General features: G+C 52.7%; 1 protein-coding gene across 1 annotated transcript in view; it reads right to left on the reverse strand.

Annotated features, from left to right (window-relative positions):
• LOC139376006 (chromodomain-helicase-DNA-binding protein 7-like) overlaps positions 1-18,228 on the reverse strand; it is a 107,614-nt gene that overhangs the window by 40,541 nt on the left and 48,845 nt on the right. The window contains exon 4 of the mRNA XM_071118038.1: positions 13,880-14,024. Coding sequence (XP_070974139.1) covers positions 13,880-14,024 — 145 coding nt within the window. The remainder of the gene's footprint in view (positions 1-13,879; positions 14,025-18,228) is intronic.

The raw sequence follows: 18,228 nt of genomic DNA on the forward strand, positions 1-18,228 counted from the left end.
GCGAGAGAGCGAGGTGAGAAGAGCAAGAGAGCGAGGTGAAAAGAGCGAGAGAGCGAGGTGAAAAGAGCGAGAGAGCGAGGTGAAAAGAGCGAGGTGAAAAGAGCGAGAGAGCGAGGTGAGAAGAGCGAGAGAGCAAGGTGAGAAGAGCGAGGTGAGCAAGGTGAGAAGAGCGAGAGAGCAAGGTGAGAAGAGCGAGAGAGCAAGGTGAGAAGAGCGAGAGAGCGAGGTGAAAAGAGCGAGAGAGCGAGGTGAGAAGAGCGAGAGAGCGAGGTGAGAAAGAGCGAGAGAGCGAGGTGAGAAGAGCGAGAGAGCGAGGTGAGAAGAGCGAGAGAGAGAAGAGCGAGGTGAGAAGAGAGAGAGAGCGAGGTGAGAAGAGCGAGAGAAGCGAGGTGAGAAGAGAGAGAGAGCGAGAGAGCGAGGTGAAAAGAGCGAGGTGAAAAGAGCGAGAGAGCGAGGTGAAAGAGAGCGAGAGAGCGAGGTGAAAAGAGCGAGAGAGCGAGGTGAAAGAGAGCGAGAGAGCGAGGTGAGAAGAGAGAGAGCGAGGTGAAAAGAGCGAGGTGAAAAGAGCGAGAGAGCGAGGTGAAAAGAGCGAGAGAGCGAGGTGAAAAGAGCGAGGTGAAAAGAGCGAGGTGAAAAGAGCGAGGTGAAAAGAGCGAGGTGAAAAGAGCGAGAGAGCGAGGTGAGAAGAGAGAGAGCGAGGTGAGAAGAGAGAGAGCGAGGGAGCGAGGTGAGAAGACAGCGCGAGCGGAGAAGAGAGAGAGAGCGAGGTGAGAAGAGAGCGCGAGCGAGAGAGCGAGGTGAGAAGAGAGAGCGAGCGAGAGAGCGAGGTGAGAAGAGAGAGAGAGCGAGAGAGCGAGGTGAAAAGAGCGAGAGAGCGAGGTGAAAAGAGCGAGAGAGCGAGGTGAAAAGAGCGAGAGAGCGAGGTGAAAAGAGCGAGAGAGCGAGGTGAAAAGAGCGAGAGAGCGAGGTGAAAAGAGCGAGGTGAAAAGAGCGAGAGAGCGAGGTGAGAAGAGCGAGAGAGCAAGGTGAGAAGAGCGAGGTGAAAAGAGCGAGAGAGCGAGGCGAGAAGAGCGAGAGAGCGAGAGCGAGAGAGCGAGAGAGCAAGGTGAGAAGAGCGAGAGAGCGAGGTGAGAAGAGCGAGAGAGCGAGGTGAGAAGAGCGAGAGAGCGAGGTGAGAAGAGCGAGAGAGCGAGGTGAGAAGAGCGAGAGAGCGAGGTGAAAAGAGCGAGAGAGCGAGGTGAAAAGAGCGAGGTGAAAAGAGCGAGAGAGCGAGGTGAGAAGAGCGAGAGAGCAAGGTGAGAAGAGCGAGGTGAGCAAGGTGAGAAGAGCGAGAGCAAGGTGAGAAGAGCGAGAGAGCAAGGTGAGAAGAGCGGGGTGAGACGAGCGAGAGAGCAAGGTGAGAAGAGCGAGGTGAGAAGAGCGAGAGAGCGAGGTGAGAAGAGAGAGAGAGCGAGGTGAGAAGAGAGAGAGAGAGCGAGGTGAGAGCGAGGAGAGGTGAAAGAGCGAGAGAGCGAGGTGAGAAGAGCGAGAGAGCGAGGTGAGAAGAGCGAGAGAGCGAGGTGAGAAGAGAGAGAGCGAGGTGAGAAGAGCGAGAGAGCGAGGTGAGAAGAGCGAGAGAGCGAGGTGAGAAGAGCGAGAGAGCGAGGTGAGAAGAGCGAGAGAGCGAGGTGAGAAGAGCGAGAGAGCGAGGTGAGAAGAGCGAGAGAGCGAGGTGAGAAGAGCGAGAGAGCGAGGTGAGAAGAGCGAGGTGAGAAGAGCGAGAGAGCGAGGTGAGAAGAGCGAGGTGAGAAGAGCGAGAGAGCGAGGTGAGAAGAGCGAGAGAGCGAGGTGAGAAGAGCGAGAGAGCGAGGTGAGAAGAGCGAGAGAGAGCGAGGAGCGAGGTGAGAAGAGCGAGAGAGCGAGGTGAGAGCGAGAGAGCGAGGTGAAAAGAGCGAGAGCGAGAGAGCGAGGTGAGAAGAGCGAGAGAGCGAGGTGAGAAAGAGCGAGAGAGCGAGGTGAGAAGAGAGAGAGAGCGAGGTGAGAAGAGAGAAAGCGAGGAGAGCGAGAGAGCGAGAGAGCGAGGTGAGAAGAGCGAGAGAGCGAGGTGAGAAGAGAGAGAGAGCGAGGTGAAAAGAGCGAGGTGAGGTGAGAAGAGCGAGAGAGCGAGGTGAAAGAGCGAGAGAGCGAGGTGAAAAGAGCGAGAGAGCGAGGTGAAAAGAGCGAGAGAGCGAGAGAGCGAGGTGAGAAGAGAGAGAGCGAGCGAGGTGAGAAGAGCGAGAGAGCGAGGTGAGAAGAGCGAGAGAGCGAGGTGAGAAGAGCGAGAGAGCGAGGTGAGAAGAGCGAGAGAGCGAGGCGAGAAGAGCGAGAGAGCGAGGTGAGAAGAGCGAGAGAGCGAGGTGAGAAGAGCGAGAGAGCGAGGTGAGAAGAGCGAGAGAGCGAGGTGAGAAGAGCGAGAGAGCGAGGTGAGAAGAGCGAGAGAGAGCGAGGAGCGAGGTGAGAAGAGCGAGGTGAGAAGAGCGAGAGAGCGAGGTGAGAAGAGCGAGGTGAAAAGAGCGAGAGAGCGAGGTGAGAGCGAGAGAGCGAGGTGAGAAGAGCGAGAGAGAGCGAGCGAGGTGAGAAGAGAGCGAGGTGAGAGCGAGGTGAGAAGAGCGAGGTGAGAAGAGCGAGAGAGCGAGGTGAGAAGAGCGAGAGAGCGAGGTGAAAAGAGCGAGAGAGCGAGGTGAAAAGAGCGAGAGAGCGAGGTGAAAAGAGCGAGAGAGCGAGGTGAGAAGAGCGAGAGAGCGAGGTGAGAAGAGAGAGAGAGCGAGGTGAGAAGAGAGAGAGAGCGAGGTGAGAAGAGAGAGAGAGCGAGGTGAGAAGAGAGAGAGAGCGAGGTGAGAAGAGCGAGAAAGCGAGGTGAGAAGAGAGAGAGAGCGAGAGAGCGAGGTGAAAAGAGCGAGGTGAAAAGAGCGAGAGAGCGAGGTGAAAAGAGCGAGAGAGCGAGGTGAAAAGAGCGAGAGAGCGAGGTGAAAAGAGCGAGAGAGCGAGGTGAAAAGAGCGAGGTGAAAAGAGCGAGGTGAAAAGAGCGAGGTGAAAAGAGCGAGAGAGCGAGGTGAGAAGAGAGAGAGCGAGGTGAGAAGAGAGAGAGCGAGGGAGCGAGGTGAGAAGACAGCGCGAGCGGAGAAGAGAGAGAGAGCGAGGTGAGAAGAGAGCGCGAGCGAGAGAGCGAGGTGAGAAGAGAGAGCGAGCGAGAGAGCGAGGTGAGAAGAGAGAGAGAGCGAGAGAGCGAGGTGAAAAGAGCGAGAGAGCGAGGTGAAAAGAGCGAGAGAGCGAGGTGAAAAGAGCGAGAGAGCGAGGTGAAAAGAGCGAGAGAGCGAGCGAGAAGAGCGAGGTGAGAAGAGCGAGAGAGCAAGGTGAGAAGAGCGAGAGAGCAAGGTGAGAAGAGCGAGAGAGCAAGGTGAGAAGAGCGAGAGAGCAAGGTGAGAAGAGCGAGAGAGCAAGGTGAGAAGAGCGAGGTGAGACAAGCGAGAGAGCAAGGTGAGAAGAGCAAGGTGAGAAGAGCGAGGTGAGAAGAGCAAGGTGAGAAGAGCGAGGTGAGAAGAGCGAGAGAGCGAGGTGAGAAGAGAGAGAGCGAGAGAGCGAGGTGAAAAGAGCGAGAGAGCGAGGTGAGAAGAGCGAGAGAGCGAGGTGAAAAGAGCGAGAGAGCGAGGTGAGAAGAGCGAGAGAGCGAGGTGAGAAGAGCGAGGTGAGAAGAGCGAGAGAGCGAGGTGAGAAGAGCGAGAGAGCGAGGTGAGAAGAGCGAGAGAGCGAGGTGAGAAGAGCGAGAGAGCGAGGTGAGAAGAGCGAGAGAGCGAGGTGAGAAGAGCGAGAGAGCGAGGTGAGAAGAGCGAGAGAGCGAGGTGAGAAGAGCGAGAGAGCGAGGTGAAAAGAGCGAGAGAGCGAGGTGAGAAGAGCGAGAGAGCGAGGTGAGAAGAGCGAGGTGAGAAGAGCGAGGTGAGAAGAGCGAGGTGAGAAGAGCGAGAAGAGCGAGGTGAGAAGAGCGAGAGAGCGAGGTGAGAAGAGCGAGAGAGCGAGGTGAGAAGAGCGAGGTGAGAAGAGCGAGGTGAGAAGAGCGAGAGAGCGAGGTGAGAAGAGCGAGAGAGAGCGAGGTGAGAAGAGCGAGAGAGCGAGGTGAGAAGAGCGAGAGAGCGAGGTGAAAAGAGCGAGAGAGCGAGGTGAAAAGAGCGAGAGAGCGAGGTGAAAAGAGCGAGGTGAAAAGAGCGAGAGAGCGAGGTGAGAAGAGAGAGCAAGGTGAGCGAGGTGAGAAGAGCGAGAGAGCGAGGTGAGAAGAGAGAGAGAGCGAGAGAGCGAGGTGAAAAGAGCGAGGTGAAAAGAGCGAGAGAGCGAGGTGAAAAGAGCGAGAGAGCGAGGTGAAAAGAGCGAGAGAGCGAGGTGAACAGAGCGAGGTGAAAAGAGCGAGGTGAAAAGAGCGAGAGAGCGAGGTGAGAAGAGAGCGCGAGCGAGAGAGCGAGGTGAGAAGAGAGAGCGAGCGAGAGAGCGAGGTGAGAAGAGAGAGAGAGCGAGGTGAAAAGAGCGAGGTGAAAAGAGCGAGAGAGCGAGGTGAAAAGAGCGAGAGAGCGAGGTGAAAAGAGCGAGAGAGCGAGGTGAAAAGAGCGAGAGAGCGAGGTGAAAAGAGCGAGAGAGCGAGGTGAAAAGAGCGAGAGAGCGAGGTGAAAAGAGCGAGAGAGCGAGGTGAAAAGAGCGAGGTGAAAAGAGCGAGGTGAAAAGAGAGCGAGGTGAAAAGAGAGAGAGCGAGGGAGCGAGGTGAGAAGACAGCGCGAGCGGAGAAGAGAGAGAGAGCGAGGTGAGAAGAGAGCGCGAGCGAGAGAGCGAGGTGAGAACAGAGAGCGAGCGAGAGAGCGAGGTGAGAAGAGAGAGAGAGCGAGAGGAAAAGAGAGCGAGGTGAAAAGAGCGAGAGAGCGAGGTGAAAAGAGCGAGAGAGCGAGGTGAGAAGAGCGAGAGAGCGAGGTGAGAAGAGCGAGAGAGCGAGGTGAGAAGAGCGAGAGAGCGAGGTGAGAAGAGCGAGAGAGCGAGGTGAGAAGAGCGAGAGAGCGAGGTGAGAAGAGCGAGAGAGCGAGGTGAAAAGAGCGAGAGAGCGAGGTGAAAAGAGCGAGGTGAAAAGAGCGAGAGAGCGAGGTGAAAAGAGCGAGAGAGCGAGGTGAGAGCAAGGTGAGAAGAGCGAGAGAGCGAGGTGAGAAGAGCGAGAGAGCAAGGTGAGAAGAGCGAGAGAGCGAGGTGAGAAGAGCGAGAGAGCGAGGTGAGAAGAGCGAGAGAGCGAGGTGAGAAGAGCGAGAGAGCGAGGTGAAAAGAGCGAGAGAGCGAGGTGAAAAGAGCGAGAGAGCGAGGTGAAAAGAGCGAGAGAGCGAGGTGAAAAGAGCGAGAGAGCGAGGTGAAAAGAGCGAGAGAGCGAGGTGAAAAGAGCGAGAGAGCAAGGTGAGAAGAGCGAGAGAGCAAGGTGAGAAGAGCGAGAGAGCAAGGTGAGAAGAGCGAGAGAGCAAGGTGAGAAGAGCGAGGTGAGAAGAGCGAGAGAGCAAGGTGAGAAGAGCGAGGTGAGAAGAGCGAGAGAGCAAGGTGAGAAGAGCGAGGTGAGAAGAGCGAGAGAGCGAGGTGAGAAGAGAGAGAGCGAGGTGAAAAGAGCGAGAGAGCGAGGTGAAAAGAGCGAGAGAGCGAGGTGAAAAGAGCGAGAGAGCGAGGTGAAAAGAGCGAGAGAGCGAGGTGAAAAGAGCGAGAGAGCGAGGTGAAAAGAGCGAGAGAGCGAGGTGAAAAGAGCGAGAGAGCGAGGTGAGAAGAGCGAGAGAGCGAAATGAGAAGAGCGAGAGAGCGAGGTGAGAAGAGCGAGAGAGCGAGGTGAGAAGAGCGAGAGAGCGAGGTGAGAAGAGCGAGAGAGCGAGAGAGCGAGGTGAAAAGAGCGAGAGAGTGAGGTGAAAAGAGCGAGAGAGCGAGGTGAAAAGAGCGAGGTGAAAAGAGCGAGAGAGCAAGGTGAGAAGAGCGAGAGAGCAAGGTGAGAAGAGCGAGAGAGCAAGGTGAGAAGAGCGAGAGAGCAAGGTGAGAAGAGCGAGAGAGCAAGGTGAGAAGAGCGAGAGAGCGAGGTGAGAAGAGCGAGAGAGCGAGGTGAGAAGAGCGAGAGAGCGAGGTGAGAAGAGCGAGAGAGCGAGGTGAGAAGAGCGAGAGAGCGAGGTGAGAAGAGCGAGAGAGCGAGGCGAGAAGAGCGAGAGAGCGAGGCGAGAAGAGCGAGAGAGCGAGGCGAGAAGAGCGAGAGAGCGAGGCGAGAAGAGCGAGAGAGCGAGGCGAGAAGAGCGAGAGAGCGAGGCGAGAAGAGCGAGAGAGCGAGGCGAGAAGAGCGAGAGAGCGAGGTGAGAAGAGCGAGAGAGCGAGGTGAGAAGAGCGAGAGAGCGAGGTGAGAAGAGCGAGAGAGCGAGGTGAGAAGAGCGAGAGAGCGAGGTGAGAAGAGCGAGAGAGCGAGGTGAGAAGAGCGAGAGAGCGAGGTGAGAAGAGCGAGAGAGCGAGGTGAGAAGAGCGAGGTGAGAAGAGCGAGAGAGCGAGGTGAGAAGAGCGAGAGAGCGAGGTGAGAAGAGCGAGAGAGCGAGGTGAAAAGAGCGAGAGAGCGAGGTGAAAAGAGCGAGAGAGCGAGGTGAAAAGATCGAGGTGAAAAGAGCGAGAGAGCGAGGTGAGAAGAGCGAGAGAGCAAGGTGAGAAGAGCGAGAGAGCGAGGTGAGAAGAGCGAGAGAGAGAGGTGAGAAGAGAGAGAGAGCGAGAGAGCGAGGTGAAAAGAGCGAGGTGAAAAGAGCGAGGTGAAAAGAACGAGAGAGCGAGGTGAAAAGAGCGAGAGAGCGAGGTGAAAAGAGCGAGGTGAAAAGAGCGAGGTGAAAAGAGCGAGAGAGCGAGGTGAGAAGAGAGAGAGCGAGGGAGCGAGGTGAGAAGAGCGAGAGAGCGAGGTGAGAAGAGCGAGAGAGCGAGGTGAGAAGAGCGAGAGAGCGAGGTGAGAAGAGCGAGGTGAGAAGAGCGAGAGAGCGAGGTGAGAAGAGCGAGAGAGCGAGGTGAAAAGAGCGAGAGAGCGAGGTGAAAAGAGCGAGAGAGCGAGGTGAAAAGATCGAGGTGAAAAGAGCGAGAGAGCGAGGTGAGAAGAGCGAGAGAGCAAGGTGAGAAGAGCGAGAGAGCGAGGTGAGAAGAGCGAGAGAGAGAGGTGAGAAGAGAGAGAGAGCGAGAGAGCGAGGTGAAAAGAGCGAGGTGAAAAGAGCGAGGTGAAAAGAGCGAGGTGAAAAGAGCGAGAGAGCGAGGTGAGAAGAGAGAGAGCGAGGGAGCGAGGTGAGAAGACAGCGCGAGCGGAGAAGAGAGAGAGAGCGAGGTGAGAAGAGAGCGCGAGCGAGAGAGCGAGGTGAGAAGAGAGAGAGAGCGAGAGAGCGAGGTGAAAAGAGCGAGAGAGCGAGGTGAAAAGAGCGAGAGAGCGAGGTGAAAAGAGCGAGAGAGCGAGGTGAAAAGAGCGAGAGAGCGAGGTGAAAAGAGCGAGAGAGCGAGGTGAAAAGAGCGAGAGAGCGAGGTGAAAAGAGCGAGAGAGCGAGGTGAAAAGAGCGAGAGAGCGAGAGAGCGAGGTGAAAAGAGCGAGAGAGCGAGGTGAAAAGAGCGAGGTGAGAAGAGAGAGAGCGAGGGAGCGAAGTGAGAAGAGAGCGAGGTGAAAAGAGAGCGAGGTGAAAAGAGAGCGAGGAAAGAGAGCGAGGTGAAAAGAGAGCGAGGTGAAAAGAGAGCGAGGTGAAAAGAGAGCGAGGTGAAAAGAGAGCGAGGAGAAAAGAGAGCGAGGTGAAAAGAGAGCGAGGTGAAAAGAGAGCGAGGTGAAAAGAGAGCGAGGTGAAAAGAGAGCGAGGTGAAAAGAGCGAGAGAGCGAGGTGAAAAGAGCGAGAGAGCGAGGTGAAAAGAGCGAGAGAGCGAGGTGAAAAGAGCGAGAGAGCGAGGTGAAAAGAGCGAGAGAGCGAGGTAGCGAGAGAGCGAGGTAGCGAGAGAGCGAGAGAGCGAGGTAGCGAGAGAGCGAGAGAGCGAGGTAGCGAGAGAGCGAGAGAGCGAGAGAGCGAGAGAGCGAGAGAGCGAGGTAGCGAGAGAGCGAGGTAGCGAGAGAGCGAGAGAGCGAGAGAGCGAGAGAGCGAGGTAGCGAGAGAGCGAGAGAGCGAGAGAGCGAGAGAGCGAGAGAGCGAGGTAGCGAGAGAGCGAGAGAGAGGCGCGTGTGAGAGAGAGGCGCGTGTGAGAGAGAGGCGCGTGTGAGAGAGAGGCGCGTGTGAGAGAGAGGCGCGTGTGAGAGAGAGGCGCGTGTGAGAGAGAGGCGCGTGTGAGAGAGAGGCGCGTGTGAGAGAGAGGCGCGTGTGAGAGAGAGGCGCAGTGCCGACTGGTAAACATTGGGGCAGTGCCGACTGGTGAACATTGGGGCAGTGCCGACTGGTGAACATTGGGGCAGTGCCGACTGGTGAACATTGGGGCAGTGCCGACTGGTGAACATTGGGGCAGTGCCGACTGGTGAACATTGGGGCAGTGCCGACTGGTGAACATTGGGGCAGTGCCGACTGGTGAACATTGGGGCAGTGCCGACTGGTGAACATTGGGGCAGTGCCGACTGGTGAACATTGGGGCAGTGCCGACTGGTGAACATTGGGGCAGTGCCGACTGGTGAACATTGGGGCAGTGCCGACTGGTGAACATTGGGGCAGTGCCGACTGGTGAACATTGGGGCAGTGCCGACTGGTGAACATTGGGGCAGTGCCGACTGGTGAACATTGGGGCAGTGCCGACTGGTGAACATTGGGGCAGTGCCGACTGGTGAACATTGGGGCAGTGCCGACTGGTGAACATTGGGGCAGTGCCGACTGGTGAACATTGGGGCAGTGCCGACTGGTGAACATTGGGGCAGTGCCGACTGGTGAACATTGGGGCAGTGCCGACTGGTGAACATTGGGGCAGTGCCGACTGGTGAACATTGGGGCAGTGCCGACTGGTGAACATTGGGGCAGTGCCGACTGGTGAACATTGGGGCAGTGCCGACTGGTGAACATTGGGGCAGTGCCGACTGGTGAACATTGGGGCAGTGCCGACTGGTGAACATTGGGGCAGTGCCGACTGGTGAACATTGGGCAGTGCCGACTGGTGAACATTGGACAGTGCCTACTGCTGAAGGCTGGTGAACATTGGGCAGTGCCTACTGCTGAAGACTGGTGAACATTGGACAGTGCCCCAGTATCAGCCAGCTGGGTCACCTGGATATTTGGGTTGGTTTAGTAATTTGCTGCTAACAGCTCCCATATTCCTGCATCAGAGTGGAGAAGTGTGTCCCGATATTTTGATTAAAATCACTCCTGAAAAATGCCAGGACCAGTCCAAAACCCAAGAACCAGTCCAAAGCCCCAGGACCAGTCCAAAGCCCCAGGACCAGTCCAAAGCCCCAGGACCAGTCCAAAGCCCCAGGACCAGTCCAAAACCCCAGAACCAGTCCAAAACCAGTCCAACACCAGGACCAGTCCAAAACCCCAGAACCAGTCCAAAACACCAGAACCAGTCCAAAACCAGTCCAAAACCCCAGAACCGGTCCAAACCAGTCCAAAACCCAAGAACCAGTCCAAAACCACAGGACCAGTCCAAAATTGAACAAGAATGCCGGTAGAAACTAGTCAGAAAGCGTCTCAATCTGCACCCTAGTCCCAATATAGTACACTACTTTTGTATGGCTGCATAATTTATTCAAACAATTAAGACCAGAAGTATGTCAATAAATGAACACAGGCATCTTCATAGAGGGTCTAGAACGTTGCAGAGAGACCTGGGTTAAGAGGTTCTGAATGTGTAATCTCTGTTCCAATATGTTTCTATTCGAGCGTTCTGTGGTGCTGAACAGTTTCATCCCACACTTGTTCTACAATAAACACCACTAGCTTCCATGATTAAGAGTAATAGCGGATGTTTGTAGAAAAGTGCTGCTTGCTTGTATTGTCACTACGCCACCCCCAGGCTCATGCCAACATTGGATAACTTTTTTGCATTTAATTTGGAAAGTGTTTGTCCGTCTACTGTACCACCGATGTTACGGTGTGTGTTTACAACTAGCCTCTGCAGAGTCCCCCAACAACCGGATGTTCTGGTTTTCAGAGGAAATGGAAAGAGAGCCTGCCACATGACTTCCACTTTTGGATGTTAAAAAGGAGACTCAGTCTTCTCCTCCACATTTACCGGATTGGTTGAACAGTGCAGGAGATAACGAGAAAAAAAAACAGTGTTAAGAGGTTAAGACCAGTATGTAAGGATCTAGCTTCAGGCCAGTATGTCGGGGATCTAGCTTCAGGCCAATATGTCGGGGATCTAGCTTCAGGCCAATATGTCGGAGATCTAGCTTCAGGCCAGTATGTCGGGGATCTAGCTTCAGGCCAGTATGTAAGGGATCTAGCTTCAGGCCAGTATGTCGGGGATCTAGCTTCAGGCCAGTATGTCGGGGATCTAGCTTCAGGCAAGTATGTCGGGGATCTAGCTTCAGGCCAGTATGTCGGGGATCTAGCTTCAGGACAGTATGTCGGGGATCTAGCTTCAGGCCAGTATGTCGGGGATCTAGCTTCAGGCCAGTATGTCGGGGATGTAGCTTCAGGCCAGTATGTCGGGGATGTAGCTTCAGGCCAGTATGTCGGGGATGTAGCTTCAGGCCAGTATATCGGGGATCTAGCTTCAGGCCAGTATGTCGGGGATCTAGCTTCAGGCCAGTATGTAGGGGATCTAGCTTCAGTCCAGTATGTAGGGGATCTAGCTTCAGGCCAGTATGTAGGGGATCTAGCTACAGGCCAATATGTAGGGGATCTAGCTTCAGGCCAGTATGTAGGGGATCTAGCTTCAGGCCAGTATGTTGGGATATTTGTAAATTATTTTGTACATAATGTTTCTGCAACCGGTATCTTACTGAAGAAAAGAGCTTCTGGATATCAGGACAGCAATCACTCATCTCGGATTAGACAAAGATTTCTTCAACAACAACAACAACAACAACAACAGCAGCAGTAGCAAGCAGGACTCACGCGATATTCTCCAAACACCCCACAGGGCAGACATCCCAATTATTCGCAAAAGGAAGCGACGAAGAGGACAAAGAGTTGGATGCCTCGTCCGGACCAGCAGACGACAACTAGGAAAGCTGCAGTTACTGTCAATATTACTCGCCAACGTGCAACATTGGACAATAAACTAGATGAGGTAAGATCACAAATATCCTACCAACGTGAAATGCTAAACTACAGGACCGTTTTGCTATCACAGACTGGAACATGTTCCGGGATTCTTCCAATGACATTGAGAAATACATCACATCAGTCACTGGCTTTATCAATAGGTGCATTGAGGACGTCGTCCCCACAGCGACTGTACGTACATACCCCAACCAGAAGCCATGGATTACAGGCAACATTCGCACTGAGCTAAAGGGTAGAGCTGCCGCTTACAAGGTGCGGGACTCTAACCCGGAAGCTTACAACAAACCCTGCTATACCCTGCGACGAAACAGCAAACAGGCAAAGCGTCAATACAGGGCTAAGATCGAATCATACTACACCGGCGCTGACACTCGTCGGATGTGGCAGGGCTGGCAAACTATTACAGACTACAAAGGGAAGCACAGCCGCGAGCTGCCCAGTGACACGAGCCTACCAGACGAGCTAAATCCCTTCTATGCTCGCTTCGAGGCAAGCAACACTGAGGCATGCATGAAAGCATCAGCTGTTCCGGACGACTGTGTGATCACGCTCTCCGTAGCCAACGTGAGTAAGACCTTTAAACAGGTCAACATACACAAGGCTGCAGGGCAAGATGGATTACCAGGACGTGTTCTCCGGGCATGTGTTGACCAACTGGCAGGTGTCTTCACTGACATTTTCAACATGTCCCTGATTGAGTCTGTAATACCAACATGCTTCAAGCAGACCACCATAGTCACTGTGACCAAGAACACAAAGGCAACCTGCCTAAATGACTACAGACCCGTAGCACTCACGTCCGTAGCCATGAAGTGCCTTGAAAGGTTGGTAATGGCTCACATCAACACCATTATCCCAGAAACCCTAGACCCACTCCAATTTGCATACCGCCCAAACAGATTCACAGATGATGCACTCTTTTGCACTCCACACTGCCCTCTCCCACCTGGACAATAGCAACAACTATGGGAATGCTGTTCATTGACTACAGCTCAGCGTTCAGCACCATAGTACCCTCAAAGCTCATAAGGATCCCTCTGCAACTGGATCCTGGACTTCCTGACAGGCCGCCCCCAGGTGGTGAGGGTAGGTAGAAACACATCTTCCACGCTGATCCTCAACACTGGAGCTCCCCAGGGGTGTGTGCTCAGTCCCCTCCTGTACTCTGTTCACCCACGACTGCATGGCCAAGCACGACTTCAACACCATCATTAAGTTAGCTGACGACACAACAGTGGTAGGCCTGATCACCGACAACGACGAGACAGCCTATAGGGAGGAGGTCAGAGACCTGGCCGGGTGGTGCCAGAATAACAACCTATCCCTCAACGTAACCAAGACTAAGGAGATGATTGTGGACTACAAGAAAAGTAGCACAGAGAACATCCCATTCTCATCGACGGGGCTGTAGTGGAGCAGGTTGAGAGCTTCAAATTCCGTGGTGTCCACATCAACAACAAACTAGAATGGTCCAAACACACCAAGACAGTAGTGAAGAGGGCACGACAAAGCCTATTCCCCCTCAGGAAACTAAAAAGATTTGGCATGGGTCCTGATATCCTCAAAAGGTTTGACAGCTGCAACATCGAGAGCATCCCGGTTGCATCACTGCCTGGTACGGCAATTGCTCGGCCTCCGACCGCAAGGCACTTCAGAGGGGAGTGCGTACGGCCCAGTACATCACTGGGGCAAAGCTGCCTGCCATCCAGCACCTCTACACCAGGCGGTGTCAGAGGAAGGCCCTAAAAATTATCAAAGACCCCAGCCACTCCAGTCATAGACTGTTCTCTCTACTACCGCATGGCAAGCGGTACTAGAGTGCCAAGTCTAGGACAAAGACTTCTCCACAGTTTTTACCCCCAAGCCATAAGACTCCTGAACAGGTGGTTACCCAGAGTATTTGCATTGTGTGCCGCCCCCAACGCCTCTTTTACGCTGCTGCTACTCTCTGTTCATCATATATGCAGTCATTTTAACCATACCTACATGTACATACCACCTCAATAAGCCTGACTAACAGGTGTCTGTATATAGCCTTGCTACTCTTTTTACTGTTGTTTTATTTCTTTACTTACCTACACACGCACTTTTTTAATCTTCACACCATTGGTTAGAGCCTGTAAGTAAGCATTTCACTGTAAGGTTTACACCTGTTGTATTCGGCGCACGTGACAAATAAACTTTGATTTGATCTAGCTTCAGGCCAGTATGTAGGGGATCTAGCTTCAGGCCAGTATGTAGGGGATCTATCTTCAGGCCAGTATGTAGGGGATCTAGCGTCAGGCCAGTATGTAGGGGATCTAGCGTCAGGCCAGTATGTAGGGGATCTAGCTTCAGGCCAGTATGTAGGGGATCTAGCTTCAGGCCAGTATGTAGGGGATCTAGCTTCAGGCCAGTATGTCGGGGATCTAGCTTCAGACCAGTATGAAGGGGATCTAGCTTTAGGCCAGTATGTAGGGGATCTAGCTTCAGGCCAGTATGTAGGGGATCTAGCTTCAGGCCAGTATGTAGGGGATCTAGCTTCAGGCCAGTATGTAGGGGATCTAGCTTCAGGCCAGTATGTAGGGGATCTAGTTTCAGGCATTTATTTTACACCTGCTATGTTAGGTTAGCTCAAAACTGATGTTACTGTGTGTGTCACTAACGTTACAGTGGGGGTGTGTCTGTGTGTGTGTGTGTACCTGGACACCGTCATCGTCGTCGTCCTCATCGGAGGGGCCTGGGGGTGACTTCTCCACATCGGAGCTGACCGAGGGCTCCCTCATCCTCTTAATCTCCTTCACACTGCTGCCACTGCCCTCCGCTGACTCCACCTTCTTAGTGCTTCTAGAAGCAGGAGGGGAAGAGGGGTTAGGAGAAGGATGAAAGAGCGACAGAAGAGGAGAGGGTGGGATGAAGATGAAAGAGCGACAGAGAAGAGGACGGAAGGGATTAGGAAGAGAAGGATGAACGAGAGGTTGATATGAAAGAGGGAGAATATGTAGAGAAGGACTGATGAGTGAACACCATCTCATGTCATCATCTTAAAACAGGTATTACAGTCAGCTTTCGCTTCTGTCTCTGACAGTATGAAGTCAACAACGCTTGAAACAGTGTTTCCCAACCCCAGGCCTCAGGTACACTCAACAGCATACATTTTTGCACTGAAGGACTGGAGTTAGGATACACTGGCCTAAAGTATAGTTAACTTTACACCACAATCTTTAAACTCCTGGAAAAACTCATCATCTGTTTCCACTATATAGACTTTCCACAGCATGAGGACCCACCGTAGACACAGGCGGAAACCAGACTGTTGGAACAGTCAACCATCATCCGTACACAAGAGGATTTAGCAAGTTAAACCTGTGGTTTCAAAGTTGATGTTCAGATACACAATGAGATGGAAGTCGTGGGATTTCTAGTAACCATCTTGGAGATGCCATGTTTTAAATTAACAGTTTGAGGTCAATTAATTTCATTGAGGCTGGATGACGGACGGTTGAAACATGAACAGCTAGAGAAGGGAAGAGGGAAGCTGTGTGTCTCTTTCCACACAGAGAGCACGAGAGACCGCTCCGCTCCTCCCTGCCACAGATTACACAAAGCCCTGGAGGCGAGCAGTCAACCCCCCCCTCTCCTTAGCTCACTCCCTTGCTGGCTCTACTCTAGGGTCCCCCTCTACTTTCATTTGCAGCCAAGAGCAATCACATCGCCCTGGTAACCCGCGGTCACGTGATCCGCACCTGTTCCTCTGGCTGGACTCCACAGGCTGGAGCCATCTGTTCTACTCAGACACTCTACTCCTCTCCCTCTATCAATTATCTCCTCTTCTCCTCCTACTGCTGCTACACTGAACAAAAATAAAAATGCAACATGAAACAATTTCAAAAGATTGTACTGATTTTGTCTGATTTCCTTAAATGAACTATTTGAGTGAATGAATTAGGCCCTAATCTATGAATTTGACATGACTGAATACAAATGTGCATCTGCTGGTCACAGCGATCTTAAAAAAAAAAAAAAAAGAAGATGGATCAGAAAACCAGTCAGTATCTGGTGGGACCATTTGCCTCATGCAGCGCGACACATCTCCTTCACATAGAGTTGATCAGGCTGTTGTGGCCTGTGGAATGTTTTCCCACTCCTCTTCCATGGCTGTGTGAAGTTGTTGGATATTGGCCGGAACTGGAAAAATCTGTTGTACACGTCAATCCAGAGCATCCCAAACATGCTCAGTGGGTGATATGTCTGATGAGTATTCAAGCCATGGATGAACTGACATTTCAGCTTCCAGGAATTGTGTACAGATCCTTGTGACATGGGAACGTGCAGTATCATGCTGAAACGTGATGGCAGAGGATGAATGGCACAACAATGGGTCTCAGGATCTCGTCACGGTATCTGTGTATTCAAATTGACATAAATAAAATGCAATTGTGTTCGTTGTCCATAGCTCTTGCCTGTCTATACCATAACCCCACCGCCACCATGGGGCATTCTGTTCACAACATAGACATCAGCAAACCGCTCACCCACACGACACCATACATGCTGTCTGCTACCAGCCCGGTACAGATGAAACTGGGATTCATTCACGAAGAGCACACTTCTCCAGCGTGCCAGTGGCTTTCGAAGGTGACACTGAAGTGTAATGACGCTGAACTGCAGTCAGGTCAAGACCCTAGTGAGGACAACGACCACGCAGATGAGCTTCCCTGACTGTTTCTGACAATTTGTGCAGAAATTCTTTGGTTGTGCAAACCCACAGTTTCATGTACAAACCGGGTGGCTGGTCTCGGCCGATCCCGCAGGTGAAGAAGACGGATGTGGGGGTCCTTGGCTGGCACGGTTACATATGTACTGGCAAATTCTCTAAAACGACATTGGTAGAGAAATGAACATTTATTTATCTGGCAACAGCTCTGGTGAATATTGCATGCTCCCTCAAAATGTGAAACAACTGCACATTTTAGAGTGCCCTACTGTCCTACTGCAAGGTGAATCTGTGTAATGATCATGCTGTTTAATCAGCTTCATGTTATGCCACCCCTGTCAGGTGGATGGATTATCTTGGCAAAGAAGAAATGCTCACTAACAGGGATGTAAACACATTTGTGCTCAACATTTGACAGAAATAGGCTTTTTGTGCTTATGGAACATTTCTGGGATATTTTTCTTTCAGCTCATGAAACATAGGACCAACACTTCACATGTTGCGTTTATATGTTTGTTCAGTGTACATAACTATATAACTCCATTGCGTTTCCCCGTTTCTCTCATCTTGGTTAGATAAGCTTCCCCATCTTCCCCCTCCTAGTCAACCACAGACTTGCTCCTCTCGGTCCGCTCCTCTCCAATGCATCTCCCTCCAACAATCAGAGGCTCTAGCTCTCTCTTTTCATTCTACTGTTCCATCTTATTGATCAGCTTCTTCATCCCTTCGCTCTCATTCTCTTGCTTTTCTCTGTCGACCTAATGTCCCTTTCCCCGGTCTCTCACCACTCTTTTCTCTGTCGACCTAATGTCCCTTTCCCCCGTTCTCTCACCCCTCTTTTTTCTGTCGACCTAATGTCCATTTCCCCCGTTCTCACCCCTCTTTTCTCTGTCGACCCAATGTCCCTTTCCCCCGTTCTCTCACCCCTCTTTTCTCTGTCGACCTAATGTCCCTTTCCCCCGTTCTCTCACCCCTCTTTTCTCTGTCGACCTAATGTCCCTTTCCCCCGTTCTCTCACCCCTCTTTTCTCTGTCGACCTAATGTACCTTTCCCCCGTTCTCTCACCCCTCTTTTCTCTGTCGACCTAATGTCCCTTTCCCCCGTTCTCTCACCCCTCTTTTCTCTGTCGACCTAATGTCCCTTTCCCCCGTTCTCTCACCCCTCTTTTCTGTCGACCTAATGTCCCTTTCCCCCGTTCTCTCACCCCTCTTTTCTCTGTCGACCTAATGTCCCTTTCCCCCGTTCTCTCACCCCTCTTTCCTTCTCCATCTCTTTCCACTTAGTCAGCCTCTCAACCTCGTCTCCGCTCATTCTCTACCTCGCTATCAAGTCTCCCTTTCTCTCCTAACCACTCCTTCTCTTCCCTACTATCAAGTCTCCTTTCTCTCCTAACCACTCCTTCTCTACCCTGCTATCAAGTCTCCCTTTCTCTCCTAACCACTCCTTCTCTACCCCGCTATCAAGTCTCCCTTTCTCTCCTAACCACTCCTTCTCTACCCCGCTATCAAGTCTCCCTTTCTCTCCTAACCACTCCTTCTCTACCCCGCTATCAAGTCTCCCTTTCTCTCCTAACCACGCCTTCTCTACCCCGCTATCAAGTCTCCCTTTCTCTCCTAACCACTCCTTCTCTACCCCGCTATCAAGTCTCCCTTTCTCTCCTAACCACTCATTCTCTACCCCGCTATCAAGTCTCCCTTTCTCTCCTAACCACTCCTTCTCTTCCCTACTATCCCGCTTACACCTTAATACTGCTCTCCAGTAACAACGGCTTGTGGGCAGGGTTGTGTGTATGCAACCAGGGGAGGAGGAAGGTAGTGGAGGCAGCAACAGAGGGCTAACACTTCTAACCAACGTTATGGAATTGTTTTTTAAAACGTAATCTTTATTTAACTAGGCAAGAACAAGTTCTTATTTACAATGACGCCAACCCCGGCCAAACCCGGACGACGCTGGGCCAATAGCGCGCCGCCCTATGTGACTCCCAATCATGGCCGGATGTGAAATACCAGGTTTTAGAAGATGGTGGCTCTAGTATGTAGGGCTAAAATACCAGTCGGCCATTATGGTGCTTAACTACATTAACAAGTGGGATTTGTTAAAGTGGACCACTGGAATTCATCTGGAATGCAGTGTCTGAGGTGCACTGGGTGGCATTTAGGCATGTGGTCCTCCAGCAGGAGGAGAGAGAAGGAAGAGGGTTCGAGGGGGAGTTACAGGACATCTGCCGTTCGCTGGTGAGAAGAGTCATACACAGCTAGACCCCCTGACACTTCCTCCTCCTGCCCCCCCCCCCCCCACACACGCTTTTGCATACTCGCTAAGGGCAATGCATGC

This window comes from Oncorhynchus clarkii, chromosome 20, assembly GCF_045791955.1.
Source record: "Oncorhynchus clarkii lewisi isolate Uvic-CL-2024 chromosome 20, UVic_Ocla_1.0, whole genome shotgun sequence".
NCBI classification, from domain to species: Eukaryota; Metazoa; Chordata; class Actinopteri; order Salmoniformes; family Salmonidae; genus Oncorhynchus; species Oncorhynchus clarkii.